The sequence below is a fragment of the Triticum dicoccoides genome, chromosome 7A, assembly GCF_002162155.2.
Source record: "Triticum dicoccoides isolate Atlit2015 ecotype Zavitan chromosome 7A, WEW_v2.0, whole genome shotgun sequence".
In the NCBI taxonomy this organism is placed as follows: Eukaryota; Viridiplantae; Streptophyta; class Magnoliopsida; order Poales; family Poaceae; genus Triticum; species Triticum dicoccoides.
The window spans coordinates 181,907,681-181,923,873 of NC_041392.1; the positions used below are offsets into that span (position 1 = coordinate 181,907,681).

The 16,193-nt window shown below is 43.9% G+C and overlaps 1 protein-coding gene across 2 annotated transcripts; it reads left to right on the forward strand.

The window, feature by feature from the left end:
- Positions 1–2,174: 2,174 nt before the first annotated feature.
- Positions 2,175–5,588, forward strand: LOC119334257 (ADP,ATP carrier protein 1, mitochondrial-like). Of its 2 annotated transcripts, none has more exons than XM_037606858.1 (4): positions 2,175–2,374; positions 4,115–4,609; positions 4,700–5,071; positions 5,157–5,588. In XM_037606858.1, exons 2-4 carry the CDS (start codon positions 4,142–4,144, stop codon positions 5,451–5,453), a joined length of 1,137 nt encoding a protein of 378 aa, XP_037462755.1. In that variant the 5' UTR covers positions 2,175–2,374; positions 4,115–4,141; the 3' UTR covers positions 5,454–5,588. The 2 variants fall into 2 exon arrangements, with proteins under 2 accessions (XP_037462755.1, XP_037462756.1); XM_037606859.1 differs by having other exon boundaries at positions 2,175–2,364.
- The last annotated feature ends 10,605 nt before the right edge of the window (positions 5,589–16,193 follow it).

Sequence of the window (16,193 nt, forward strand, 5' to 3'; positions counted from 1 at the left end):
CTGAAGTGCCAATTAGGAGGTCCCATCATATAGCACATTAAAGAGCCGTTAAGGTTAATTGGGCCAACCCAATTCATTAATTGTTAATCTAGTTATGCGATTAAATTTAATGAGATATCCTCTTTGGTGTCTTTAGCGTTGGGAAGCTTACCTTGCGCTCATGCCCCTAGCTGATGGGCCAACAAAGGAAGAAAGATCGCTCAGGTCGCTTAGGTCGCACAGTCGATCGTTGTTCGGTGGGTCGATGGTTGACCGGCCAACCATTGACCCATCAGCTGTTGACTGGTCAACCATTGACCATTTGACTTTTTAAAAATGGATTTTAAATTTTTGTAAAAAAATCTTGGACTTGTAAAAAGTCTAGACTTTAAAATGTGTTAATTTTTTTGGAGAAAAAGTTTATAAATCTTGAAAAAAGTTCATGGACTTAGGTAAAAGAGTTCACAAATTTGAAATAAGTTCATTGATATTAAAAAAAATCATCAATTTTTTAGAAAGTTCTTCGATTTTGAGAAAAAAAATCTACAAATTTGAAAATAGTTCATCAAATTGGAAAAAAGTTCATAATTGTTTTTAAAGTTCACAGATTGGAAAAAAGTCACGAATGTAATAAAATAAAAAGGTAAGAAATGAACAAAAAAATCCGAATAAAAATGTACAGAAAACCTGAAAAAACACGGAGCTTCACAAAATCGGTTGGGTCTCTGCCGGAAAAAACAAATAGCATCGCTGGTCCGTTTTACATGTATGTGATCAAGAAATAAAAAAGGCTACATGGACCGGCCCAGCTAGCTAGAGGGGGGTAGGGGGAGGGGTGCCTGGCGAAAATATCTGGTGCACGAGTGCTTGTGGTGCTACCGGTGCACTGAACTCAAGTCGCACATTTTAAATGTTTGAAATTTTTTGAAAAAAAAATATAGCACATTGACACAACATTAATGTATATTGTCACAAAATTTCAAGTCGAAATTCGTAACACAGCTCCTAAAACAAAAATGACAAATTCAACACTAAATAGTACATAAGGTAAGTTGGGCTTTAGATTTGGCCCATTATCACACTGATGTCAATTGTGTTATTTTTGTATCTCAAAAAATATTTCAAATTTAGATACAAAAATTTTTGACGACATACATTGATGTTATGTCAATGTGCTTGATTTTTTTTCAGATTTTTTAAAGTGTTGTACGGCATCTGGTGCACCGGTAGCACCACAAGTGTTGGTGCACCGGATACGTTCCCGAGGTGCCTGTTTGCTGAAACGACTTTAAGTGACGCAGCAGCCCCTAAATAAGATTCAAATAACTTCATGCGTCAAATCATAAAGCTCATTCACCCGCAAAATAAAATAAAATCATAAAGCTCATTGGCGAGCCATATTTTTTCGTCGACACTTACAGTAAAAAATAAAAACATGGCGAAAATCATGTTCATGTGGTTTGCTGCATTTATCTACAAACAGTTTTAAAAAAACGAGATTTCTTTCTTTTAGACCATAATAGCCATTTATTATCAACAAGCGAGATTTAAAATCCGTTGAAGAAACATTGGTTGAGGTATCACCTTGTAAGGCAGATTTGTAATTCTTTATCAGCGATCTGAAAAGTTGAAGAAGTCGTACGTTGCCGCAAAATAAATCGTTGTTTCTGCTGTCAATCTAAAGAGTTGAAGAAACCGAACCCTGTCGAATAAAAAAAAGAAATTAAAGTTTTTTTAGCATGAAAAACTTTTGATCTATTCATGTTCAATCATGATAATACAACGAACATTAGAAATAATAAAAATTATATCTAGATCCGTAGACCATCTAGAGACAACTATAAACACTGAAGTAAGCCGAAGGTGTGATGCTATAAAAAGAAACCAAAGTTGCGGCACTGGTAACTAAGCCTTGTTGTTATCGACTGAATGTGCAGCCCTAATTAGTTTGTCTAATTGTTATCGCTAAATGACAACAAACAAGTCAAAGAAAATTTTGCCAAAGACAAGTCATTCCGATCTCTGAATTCAATAAGAAAAACTGAGCTGAAAATGATAGAATGGTCCAGCTCACCACTCGTCCTAGAAAGTGCGAGAAGCGGCGGCAAGGTGTCCCATGGAGCTCTCTGGAAGAAGATCAGACGCCAACCGAACGAGCACACGGGGGCAGGGCAGCTCTCTCTCGACCCTTCTTTATGTTTTTTTAACCTCAGCTCTGCGCTGACATTGATACAGAACGGGATGAAAGAACAGATATCCAGGCGAACAAAAGGAGAAGATCAAGCGATCAGCAGCAAAACTAAGGCTTGGTATTGGACCTCCGATCATTCCTCTCCTCGCAGAGTCCACCGAGCCGGCAGATAAACTGTCGACCATTCTCTGCAGGTAAAGAAAGGTAGAATATCAGTTTGTTGTTTGCAGCTGTAGATGCTTGTGGTTTCTTCATGGTTTCTAGGCTATTTAGATCTTCGTGTGGTGCTTCTGATGCTAGATCTTCGTTTCCACTCCAATAGCCGCCGCTAGCCTCGGAGTCCGGTGCAGGGGCAAACGGAAACCAGCAATATCTGTTTTTGAGAGTTCTTCACATTTGTCCGTGGATAATTCTGTTTTTAGAATCGCTTTGTTCCTTCAGAATTGCTCCCAGTCTCAGTAGGGAAGTTCAGTTCCGCAGTGATCAGGCTTGTTGCTGCTAATTTGGCCTAGCCGGTGAACGTTCGCTGTGGGGCATGACAATTGCGAATGTTTTTTTATGTCAAATTCTATGAAAGCACATGACAATTTCTTCACGAACACATGAGAACTATACTGGCAAATAGAGGATTTAACTGCGAAAATTGCCCTGTTCGCTTGAAAGAACTGCCATGCTCCCAACACATAAGTTGCCGTGAAAAATGTTCGTTCTGCCATGCACCTAGCGAACGTTCGCTGAATAGTATTACCCATGTTTTTAACTTTTTGGCACACAACACGACTGCCCTGTGCCCTCACATGGAAAGGGTGTTGAGTACTCAATGATGCCTTATATCCCAAGATGGGTCTTAGAAGTAGGAATACAACTTCATTTTCTTACGTCTCTTTCGCTTCATTCAAGATATGGGGATTCCATCCGATTCTGGAAGTTAAGGGAGAATATTTGGAAATGTTTCAGCAAAATCATATTTCTTGATTTATTTTTCTAAAAAAATGACATTTAGCTTTTATATTATATGCAAGTTTTTTTAGGGTGTATATTATATGCAAGTACTACTCTAGACATCATGGTCTTGTGTTTGATTCATGACATTGGCAATTTCTACTTGTCAAATTGATGAACCCCACATGCCGGCGAAAGAAAAATCACAATAAAGAACTTGGTACTATATATGGGCTTGAACCCCGGGACCCTCAAGCAATAGTTTGGTTGTTGGGACTTACCAAGTTACCACCACACCAAATAGTGCTTTAGTCTCTAGGGAGATAAGTGCAACTTTGTGTTTTGAGAAACAGACTACAAACACAAACACTCACATACGCGCACGCACACCCTACCTTAACCCTACACCTATGAGTACCTCCAAGAGATTGAGCCAACGGATCTTAGATTGAGGAAGTCGCCACATACGTCTCGTAGTTGACAGGCACGCCAAGCTATACCGTTGAAAGAATAGTGTCGAAGAGGCCGGGAGAAATCAAAGAAAATGCAAACCCACCCATGTCAAGTCTAGACTTGAACCTGGGTGGGCAGGTCTCATGACAAGGAACCTAGCCTCTGAGCTAAGCTTAGTTCGTAGTTAAGTGCAAACTTTTAATATCATCAACCTCCTACTGACCGTAATGTTGGCGATGTATTTTCATGTTTACTTGAATACTAACATTTTTATTTTGTTTATATTATTTGGGTGCACATCAATATGCCGTTAAATATGTAGTTGTTTTCCCTACTGCTATTATATTCAATTGTAATATTTTCTGCTGCACTCATCCTTAAAGGAATGTAGTTGGAACATAAATTCCCTTTAATATTTTTGTGTTCTACTTGCAACTTTGTACGAGCTATTTATAATCTTAGATTTGTTTGATGGATTAACTTCTTTTTTTTGCGGGTAAGATTAACTTCAATCTAACCCAGACTTGTCCGCAATTTGTTGTCTAACAGATCACTTCTGACTTGCATACTGAAACGATGGATGAACTGTGCCCTCCATATGTGGTCCAGAAGCTCCATGGACAGTCCATGTTGTTGAGACAAATATCTTCTTCTGCCACGAGAAGTCATGTAATCAACAATGCACATTATGCACGCAATTTTTCTGTGACAAAATACCATCAGACGAATGGAAGTATTGGGCGTTTGCCTCGCAATACACCATCCCCGATCCGTGCCCCCGCACCCGAAGAGAAGGGTTTTTCTGGATTCATGATTGATTTTCTAATGGGTGGAGTTTCTGCTGCCGTCTCCAAAACGGCGGCTGCTCCGATTGAGCGTGTTAAGCTCTTGATTCAGAACCAGGATGAAATGATCAAGAGTGGTAGGCTTTCTCATCCTTACAAAAGTATCGGCGATTGCTTCACCCGCACAATAAAAGATGAGGGTGTGGTTGCACTCTGGAGGGGAAACACGGCCAATGTTATCCGTTATTTCCCGACTCAGGTCATGCATCCTGTACCCTACCATTAGCTCTTTTGTTTCTACATTTTTCTTGCCATGAAATGGACTGAATGATTTCCACCTTTGCTTCAGGCCTTGAACTTTGCCTTCAAGGACCACTTTAAGCGCATGTTCAACTTTAGAAAGGACAAGGATGGGTACTGGAAGTGGTTCTTCGGCAACATAGCTTCCGGAGGGGCCGCCGGTGCTTCTTCTCTGTTGTTTGTGTATTCTCTGGATTACGCTCGTACTCGTCTCGCCAATGATGCCAAGGCTGCAAAGGTGGGTGGCCAGAGGCAGTTCGACGGCATCGTAGATGTCTATCGCAAGACCCTCGCCAGCGACGGTGTCCGCGGCTTGTACCGTGGCTTCAACGTCTCCTGTGTGGGCATCATCGTTTATCGAGGTCTTTACTTCGGAATGTACGACTCCCTCAAGCCAGCGGTTCTTGTTGGTTCTCTTGAGGTCAGTAACCATACCATTGTTTCTGTAAATTCATTCTGTACATATCTCACTAATACCATATTTCTTCACTATGCATATTCTGCAGGATAACTTGCTTGCCAGTTTCTTGCTTGGCTGGGGTGTAACGATGGGTGCTGGGCTCGCCTCGTATCCCATTGATACCGTGCGCCGCCGTATGATGATGACATCCGGTGAGTCCGTGAAGTATAAGAACTCCATGGATGCTTTCAGGAAGATCATCGCCGAGGAGGGCGCCAAGTCCCTCTTCAAGGGTGCTGGCGCCAACATCCTTCGTGCCGTTGCGGGTGCTGGTGTCCTTGCTGTGTATGACAAGCTCCAGGTGGTCGTCTTTGGCAAGAAGTATGGATCCGGTGGTGGCTAAGTACGGATGCTGTAGGGCTAAATTTTGTGCGATGGTGTAGCGCTGCTTTTGAATAAAATCTGCCATATGGAGTATGGAGAGTGTTTAACAAAAAACTATCACAATTCGTCCAATCGTGCCTACAAACTACCACTTTACAAATTTGTGCCGAAAACTATCATTTTTCAACTAATCTTTGACTAAAAACTACCATGTCTCAAAAATGTCCGATTCACCTTTTCTAAACGCCTTTCTGATAAGGATGGCCCGCATGTAAGCGCTGACGTGGCATAGTAGTCAAACTCTGTTAGATTGATCGGTAAGTTGTGCGTTATGACGTATGCGACCCACATGTCATCATCAACCTCTTCTCCCTGAAACAGATTCCTTTGGGACATTTCCTCGAGCAGGTTGTATTCGTCCTGGAGCACGAGCTACCATGGCCGGGCGCAAGCAGTCGCAGTTGTGAGCAGCACCGGCCGCACACGAGCTGGTGGATGGTGACCATGCCTCGTCCGTGGTGAGCGCCGATGGCATCCAACCACCCCAATCATGGAAGGAGCTTCCCGTGCGTGGTGGCTATCCCTGGCCCGCGCCTCCACGGCCCCTGGCGACGCGCACGGGGCTGACCTCCTCCCCCGCTCTGTAGCCATCTCGTCGCTCAACGACCTCCTTCTCCACCTCCGGCCAAATCGAAGGAAGAGCGCGAATTTGGAGCTGGGTCTGGGCGAGGACGGCGCCGAGATGGCCTGCAGCAGCGCCATCCACTTCCTGGTAGACACGAACACCGGCGCCGGCTGCAGCGGGGTCATGGGCGCCAGGCTCGACGGGTTGCTACCCCCGCTGCCCATCCCGGCGCTCCGAGGTTCAAAAAGCCCTCCGCCACCCCGTCCCCATCTCCCTCACCACCGCCACCTGTGTCCGGAACATGGTCCTGCTGCTAGCTCGCTCCTTCCCTCGCTCAAAGCCTCCGCAAAGAGAAAGAATGGCGTTGGCCTGTAGATGCGGACCCGACCGTAGATGGGGAGTTCCATGGAAGAAGATAGAGCTCACATATTGGTCCCACATGTCATAACAGTCAATATAATGGTCAATCTAGCGGAGTTGACTACTCTGCCACGTCAGCGCTTATGAGTGGGCCCAACCTGTTATAAACAGGTTTAAACTGGTTGAATCGGGCACTTTTCAGATATGGTAGTTTTTAGTCAAAAATTAATCAAAAATGATAGTTTTCGGCACAAATTTGTAAAGTGGTAGTTTGTAGGTACGATTGGACGAATTGTGGTAACTTTTTGTTAAATACTCGAGTATGGACATATCTCATAGATGATCCTATTTCGGCGCCACCGGTGCTCTCTGTTGGATCAGTTTTCTCCTTCCTGCAAACACGAAACATCACACCATGCAATCAAAAATACAGACATCAACTGATCAAACCAACAAACGAACAAACGGAATAACAAATGGATCTAACGGTGATGGACGGAGGAATGAATGAAACCGATCTTTGAAGATTTGGTTCAAAAATAACAAACAAGTAAGCTATTGATCAGCGCTCAATTTAAATCAAATACAATTCCAATTCGTCTATATTGGTAACAGTCATCTGTTCTCCACATAACTGTACCGGGCATCTGTTTCTGTTGTTCAATTAACTGTACCGGTCAAACAGTTTCAACCCACGAAGGCGAAGGCCTTTTCACCTAGTCATCCAACGGTCCAGAGTTCAGACGGTTAAAATCACCTGGCCTGCCCAACACTGATTCAGTAACATGAAACCCTATTTGTCTTTTTCTTTTGTTTGGAAAACTCGTGTCTAATGTAAAAACCGTAAAAAATAGATAACAAACATTAGTTAAAAATCATAGCAACGTCTGACATTTAATTTTTATTTCAGCAAATAGCATTTAGCCATGCACACAACATTTGTTCTCCAAACCTCTATATAGTTTGAAAATTTACAATTGAACCCCTATCTCATTTTCTTACACACAAAGTAAATGCCAACTAATGGCTAGCCACGCAAATAACACCTGTCACTAGTATAGCTCACAGAAAGACAAGTGGAGGCATGCATGCGAACCAAATCACTCACATATACTGCGTACTCAAACCGACATAGTCATTCACCCAGCTATAAATACCACCAGTACCTTGTTTTGTTAGCCCTACTTGTTTGATGTCTTATCTATCTTCACCTCTATTTGAATCAGACTATGAGCATCTGATTTATATCTCTAGTTACTCTGTAAAAAGAAGAATGATGGCTAGTGAAAGAAAACACACAAATTATATGAAGGTGCATAGATTTGCAGTTTGGTGATGCGTGTATAGCTGAATCATGCTGAGAATTAAATCCCGTATTAATTTACTAAGGTTTGCATAAAGTCAAGTTTCCTGCACATGATATCTTGTCATGTGTATAGTGAACATTTGTTGCTTAATGATATTATTCATATGACTAGTTGGCATTGCATAAGGATGCATGGTACTGTTCTATGATACCTCCTCTCGAAGGTCTTAGGATTGGCTTGGGCTTTTCATGAGTTATCTAAAGATGGTTTTTATGATGGTGACGTGACTTACTGCTTGATTTTTTTTCGATAAAGGGCGTTCTTATTAACACAGCATTAAGGGGGTACTTGGATAATAAGCACATATCCGAACTCTGCACTACTAGAGTGCACACATCCCAATTTGAACGTGCGCACACATAGAGCAAGAAAGCAAAGTCATGAGAGACAAAAAATACTAAGCATAAGGCGTAGACGGTGGGGGGCATGGCTGAAGCCCTAATTGTATCCAGTCCAGCACACTCGCATATCCTGATGCTTCCAAGTCCTAGTCATCTGTGGGTTTTGGCAGCGTGCAAGCATGGCATGATGATACATAGCAATCGGTAGGTTCTATTCTTTGCTCGGCTCGGGTACGCAAGATTTCTTCCTTGTGAATTATGATCATGTTCCATGTGTTCTCACGCTTAAATAGGACTACTTGATATCATGTGGTGCAACTGCAATGTGGTTGGATGCTTATATGTAATTCAATATTGCCATCATAGAGAGCACATGAAGATTCATGTACGTTCTGAGCGTCCCCTCCATCAATGAAGTAGCTCTATAGTAGATGTGTTGATGTATCAATTCAGCTCATAGCGCAACTTCTTTATATAGCAACATTTTGAGAAAGCCTTTGCAACCGTTGTCTGTTTACTAGAGAAATAAACATCCCTAAGCAACCAGAACCTCTCTTTTTTTAGCTGAGCAACCGGAATCTTTGGAACACAATCACATATGGACCAAAAGTTATTCGACGATCTTTTGGTAATTTTTTTACCTAATTCTCTTCAAAGGAAGATGGAAAGGATATGTGTAATACTTTAGTCAACACGAATGCACAGTTCCAACATTAGTCTCCATTCAATCGAAGCATTGCAATGTGTGGCAGTGTTTTCATTCTTGATCGCCACCTCATCGCCTCATATCTGGGTATCTTGGATCGGATGATGACGGCACCTTCGGTGTCGTTCTCCATCCAGGGGGCATCATTTTAGAGCAAGTGCTAGCTGGAAAGGGAAGGAGGTGGAGCAGTGGTTCATCTTCAGCATCAACAAGAGTGGGTATCAGCGGCGTGGCGCAGTGGGGTCTCAGTGCTGGACACGTGTTGATGGGCACACACAGAAGGATGGAGTTGTCTGGAATCATGGTGGCGTCGACGGTAGAAGGGCTTGCCAAGGTCAATGCATTGAGCACTCCTGAACATGGGGCGGGGGAAGATGGCGACGACGGATTATTTTGCGCATGTGGTGCATGTTTAGGGTCTGCTAGACCGGTTGGAGCTTCCGGCTAGCCAGCGGGTGGATTGATGAGACCACATGATCTCATGGTGTGTGTTGATGCGAGATCAGAGCACATCATCAAATTTGTAGGTATGGTGACAATGTTCGCTAGGAAGGTGGCTTTGATTGTCTCATGTATTTACTTTGCAAGGCTTTGTTCAATAATTTAATAAAAATCATTATGTGCATCGCTTGATGCAGAGACTGGGATTATCCCCCTTTTCGAAAATATAAACCTCCTCACCTCATGATCTTCATTGTCCGGTGAGTGGGAGAGCACACAAGGACTAGTTAAACGGAATTATGAATATTTGATGTTTTTTGTTGTTTGTAAAAGGACAAGGGGTAGCCCAGGTGACTAGCTCTGAAAGTGCTAGTTATCGACTAGGGGGGTGAATAGGCGATTTTTATGAAAGTCTTCAAAACATGGAAGTTTCGAAGACAAACGATAGAAACAACTCTATTACCATGCAGCGGAAGGTAGACTACACTAAGCAAGCCATAGTCAAGTATTCAATGAGATGAATGATGGGGAACGTAGCAGAATTTTAAAATTTTCTACGCATCACCAAGATCAATCTATGGAGTCATCTAGCAATGAGGGAGAGAGGAGTGCATCTACATACCCTTGTAGATCGCGCGCGAAAGCGTTCAAGAGAACGGGGTTGATGGAGTCGTACTCGTCGTGATCCAAATCACCGATGACCTAGCGCCGAACGGACAACACCTCCGCGTTCAACACACGTACGGTTGGGAAGACGTCTCCTCCAACTTGATCCAGCAAGGGGGAAGGAGTGGTTGATGAAGATCCAGCAGCACGATGGCGTGGTGGTGGAAGCAACGGTGATCTCGGCAGGGCTTCGCCAAGCTCAGGGAGAGGGAGGAGTGTCACGGGAGGGAGAGGGAGGCGCCATGGGCTAGGGTGTGGCTGCCCTCCCTCCCCCCACTATATATAGGACCCCTAGGGGGGCGCCGGCCCTAGGAGATTGAATCTACAAGGGGGCGGCGGCCAAAGGGGGTGGAGTGCCCCCCAAGCCAAGTGGGGCGCCCCCACCCCTAGGGTTTCCAACCCTAGGCGCAGGGGAGGCCCATGGGGGGGCGCACCAGCCCACTAGGGGCTGGTTCCCCTCCCACTTCAGCCCATGGGGCCCTTCGGGATAGGTGGCCCCACCCGGTGGACCCCCAGGACCCTTCCGGTGGTCCCGGTACAATACCGATTACCCCGAAAACTTTCCCGATGACCGAAACTTGACTTCCTATATATAAATATTCACTTCTGAACCATTCCGGAACTCCTCGTGACGTCCGGGATCTCATCTGGGACTCCGAACAACTTTCGGTTACCGTATACTAATATCTCAACAACCCTAGCGTCACCGAACCTTAAGTGTGTTCACCCTACGGGTTCGGGAGACACGCAGACATGACCGAGACGACTCTCTGGTCAATAACCAACAGCGGGATCTGGATACCCATGTTGGCTCCCACATGCTCCTCGATGATCTCATCGGATGAACCACGATGTCGAGGATTCGATCAATCCCGTATGCAATTCCCTTTGTCAATCGGTACGTTACTTGCCCGAGACTCGATCGTCGGTATCCCAATACCTCGTTCAGTCTCGTTACCGGCAAGTCACTTTACTCGTACCGTAATGCATGATCCCGTGATCAACCACTTGGTCACATTGAGCTCATTATGATGATGCATTACCGAGTGGGCCCAGAGATACCTCTCCGTCATACGGAGTGACAAATCCCAGTCTCAATTCGTGCCAACCCAACAGACACTTTCGGAGATACCTATAGTGTACCTTTATAGTCACCCAGTTATGTTGTGACGTTTGGCACACCCAAAGCACTCCTATGGTATCCAGGAGTTGCACAATCTCATGGTCTAAGGAAATGATACTTGACATTCGGAAAAGCTATAGCAAACGAACTACACGATCTTTGAGCTATGCTTAGGATTGGGTCTTGTCCATCACATCATTCTCCTAATGATGTGATCCCGTTATCAATGACATCCAATGTCCATAGTCAGGAAACCATGACTATCTTTTGATCAACGAGCTAGTCAACTAGAGGCTCACTAGGGATGTGTTGTGGTCTATGTATTCACACATGTATTACGATTTCCGGATAACACAATTATAGCATGAACAAAGAAATATAATAATAACCATTTTATTATTGGCTCTAGGGCATATTTCCAACAGTCTCCCACTTGAACTAGAGTCAATAGTCTAGTTACATTGTGATGAATCGAGCACCCATGCAGCTCTGGTGTTGATCATGTTTTGCTGTAGGGAGAGGTTTAGTCAATGGATCTGCCACATTCAGGTCCGTATGTACTTTACAAATATCTATGTCTCCATTTTGAACACTTTCACGAATGGAGTTGAAGCGACGCTTGATATGCCTGGTCTTCCTGTGAAACCTGGGCTCCTTGGCAAGGGCAATAGATCCAGTGTTGTCATAGAAGAGAGTCATCGGGCCCGGCACATTGGGTATGACTCCTAGGTCGGTAATGAACTCCTTCACCCAGATTGCCTCTTGTGCTTCCTCCGAGGCTGCCATGTACTCCGCTTCACATGTAGATCCCGCCACAACGCTTTGCTTGCAACTGCACCAACTTACTACCCCACCATTCAAAATATACACGTATCCGGTTTGTGACTTAGAGTCATCCAGATCTGTGTCGAAGCTAGCATCGACGTAACCCTTTACGATGAGCTCTTCGTCACCTCCATAAACGAGAAACATATCCTTAGCCCTCTTCAGGTACTTCAGGATATTCTTGACCGTTGTCCAGTGTTCCATGCCGGGATTACTTTGGTACCTTCCTACCAAACTTACGGCAAGGTTTACATCAGGTCTGGTACACAGCATAGCATACATGATAGACCATATGGCCTAGGCATAGGGGATGACACTCATCTTTTCTCTATCTTCTGCCGTGGTCGGGCATTGAGCCGTGCTCAATCTCATACCTTGCAATACAGGCAAGAACCCCTTCTTTGACTAATCCATTTTGAACTTCTTTAATATCTTATCAAGGTACATACTCTGTGAAAGACCAATGAGGCGTCTTGATCTATCTCTATAGATCTTGATGCCTAATGTATAAGCAGCTTCTCCAAGATCCTTCATTGAAAAACACTTGTTCAAGTAGGCCTTTATACTTTCCAAGAATTCTATATCATTTCCCATCAACAGTATGTCATCCACATACAATATGAGAAATGCTACAGAGCTCCCACTCACTTTCTTGTAAATGCAGGCTTCTCCATAAGTCTGCGTAAACCCAAACGCTTTGATCATCTCATCAAAACGAATGTTCCAACTCCGAGATGCTTGCACCAGCCCATAAATCGAGCGTTGGAGCTTGCACACCTTGTCAGCATTCTTAGGATCGACAAAACCTTCCGGCTGCATCATATACAATTCTTCCTTAAGGAAACCATTAACGAATGCCGTTTTGACGTCCATTTGCCATATGTCATAATCATAGAATGTGGCAATTGCTAACATGATTCGAACAGACTTCAGCTTCGCTACGGGTGGGAAAGTCTCATCATAGTCAACCCCTTGAACTTGTCGATAACCCTTAGCGACAAGCCGAGCTTTATAGATGGTTACATTACCATCCGCGTCTGTCTTCTTCTTAAAGATCCATTTATTTTCTATGGATCGCCGATCATCGGGCAAGTCAGTCAAAGTCCATACTTCGTTTTCATACATGGATCCTATCTCGGATTTCATGGCTTCCAGCCATTTGTCGGAATCTGGGCCCGCCATCGCTTCTTCATAGTTCGAAGGTTCACCATTGTCTAACAACATGATTTCCAAGACAGGGTTGCCGTACCACTCTGGTGCGGAACGTGTCCTTGTGGACCTACGAAGTTCAGTAGCAACTTGATCTGAAGTTTCATGATCATCATCATTAACTTCCTCTCTAGTCGGTGCAGGCACCTCAGGAACATTTTCTTGAGCTGCGCCACTTACCGGTTCAAGAGGTAATACTTCATCGAGTTCTACTTTCCTCCCACTTATTTCTTTCGAGAGAAACTCTTTCTCTAGAAAGGATCCATTCTTGGCAATAAAGATCTTGCCTTCGGATCTGAGGTAGAAGGTATACCCAATAGTTTCTTTAGGGTATCCTATGAAGACGCATTTTTCCGACTTGGGTTCGAGCTTTTCAGGTTGAAGTTTCTTGACATAAGCATCGCATCCCCAAACTTTTAGAAACGACAGCTTAGGTTTCTTCCCAAACCATAATTCATACGGTGTCGTCTCAACGGATTTCGACGGAGCCCTATTTAAAGTGAATGCGGCAGTCTCTAAAGCATAGCCCCAAAATGACTGTGGTAAATCGGTAAGAGACATCATAGATCGCACCATATCCAATAGAATGCGATTACGACGTTCGGACACACCATTACGCTGAGGTGTTCCAGGCGGCGTGAGTTGTGAAACTATTCCACATTTCCTTAAGTGTGTGCCAAATTCGTGACTCAAGTATTCTCCCACATGATCTGATCGCAAGAACTTGATTTTCCTGTCACGTTGATTCTCGACCTCACTCTAAAATTCCTTGAACTTTTCAAAGGTCTCAGACTTGCGTTTCATTAAGTAGACATACCCATATCTACTCAAGTCATCATTGAGGGTGAGAACATAACGACAGCCACCACGAGCCTCAACACTCATTGGACCGCACACATCAGTATGTATGATTTCCAATAAGTTGGTTGCTCGCTCCATCGTTCCTGAGAACGGAGTCTTGGTCATTTTACCCATGAGGCATGGTTCGCACGTGTCAAATGATTCGTAATCAAGAGACTCCAAAGTCCATCTGCATGGAGCTTCTTCATGCGTTTGACACCTATGTGACCAAGACGGCAGTGCCACAAGTATGTGGGACTATCATTATCAACCTTACATCTTTTGGTATTCACACTATGAATATGTGTAACATTACGCTCGAGATTCATTAAGAATAAACCATTCACCAGCGGAGCATGACCATAAAACATATCTCTCATATAAATAGAACAACCATTATTCTCGGATTTAAATGAGTAGCCATCTCAAATTAAACGAGATCCTGATACAATGTTCATGCTCAAAGCTGGCACTAAATAACAATTATTGAGGTTTAAAACTAATCCCGTAGGTAAATGTAGAGGTAGCGTGCCGACGGCGATCACATCGACCTTGGAACCATTCCCGACGCGCATCGTCACCTCGTCCTTCGCCAGTCTCCGCTTATTCCGCAGCTCCTGCTTTGAGTTACAAATGTGAGCAACCGCACCGGTATCAAATACCCAGGAGCTACTACGAGTACTGGTAAGGTACACATCAATTACATGTATATCACATATACCTTTAATGTTGCCGGCCTTCTTGTCCGCTAAGTATTTGGGGCAGTTCCGCTTCCAGTGACCACTTCCCTTGCAATAAAAACACTCAGTCTCAGGCTTGGGTCCATTCTTTGACTTCTTCCCGGCAGCTTGCTTACCGGGCGTGGCAACTCCCTTGCCGTCCTTCTTGAAGTTCTTTTTACCCTTGCCTTTCTTGAACTTAGTGGTTTTATTCACCATCAACACTTGATGTTCCTTTTTGATTTCCACCTTCGCTGATTTCAGCATTGAATATACCTCAGGAATGGTCTTTTCCATCCCCTTCATATTGAAGTTCATCACAAAGCTCTTGTAGCTCGGTGGAAGCGATTGAAGGATTCTGTCAATGACCGCGTCATCCGGGAAATTAACTCCTAGCTGAGTCAAGCGGTTATGCAACCCAGACATTTTGAGTATGTGCTCACTGACAGAACTATTTTCCTCCATCTTACAGCTGAAGAACTTGTCGGAGACTTCATATCTCTCGACCCGGGCATGAGCTTGGAAAACCATTTTCAGCTCTTCGAACATCTCATATGCTCCGTGTCGCTCAAAACGCTTTTGGAGCCCCGGTTCTAAGCTGTAAAGAATGCCGCACTGAACGAGGGAGTAATCATCAGCACGTGACTGCCAAGCGTTCATAACGTCTTGGTTCTCTGGGATGGGTGTGTCACCTAGCGGTGCTTCTAGGACATAATCTTTCTTGGCAGCTATGAGGATGATCCTCAGGTTCCGGACCCAGTCCGTATAGTTGTTGCCATCATCTTTCAGCTTGGTTTTCTCTAGGAACGCGTTGAAGTTGAGGGCAACATTAGTGTGGGCCATTTGATCTACAAGACATAGTGTAAAGATTTTAGACTAAGTTCATGATAATTAAGTTCATCTAATCAAATTATTCAATGGACTCCCACTCAGATAGACATCCCTCTAGCCATCTAAGTGAAAAGTGATCCGAGTCAACTAGGCCGTGTCCGATCATCACGTGAGACGGACTAGTCAACATCGGTGAAGATCTTCATGTTGATCGTATCTTCTATACGACTCATGCTCGACCTTTCGGTCTTCCGTGTTCCGAGGCCATGTCTGTACATGCTAGGCTCGTCAAGTCAACCTAAGTGTATTGCGTGTGTAAATCTGGCTTATACCCGTTGTATTCGAACGTTAGAATCTATCACACCCGATCATCACGTGGTGCTTCGAAACAACGAACCTTCGCAACGGTGCATAGTTAGGGGGAACACTTTCTTGAAATTATTACGAGGGATCATCTTATTTAAGCTACCGTCGTTCTAAGCAAATAAGATGCAAAACATGATAAACATCACATGCAATCAAATAGTGACATGATATGGCCAATATCATTTGCTCCTTTTGATCTCCATCTTCGGGGCTTCATGATCATCGTTGTCACCAGCATGACACCATGATCTCCATCATCGTGTCTTCTTGAAGTTGTCTTGTCATCTATTACTTCTACTACTATGGCTAACACTTTAGCAATAAAGTAAAGTAATTACAT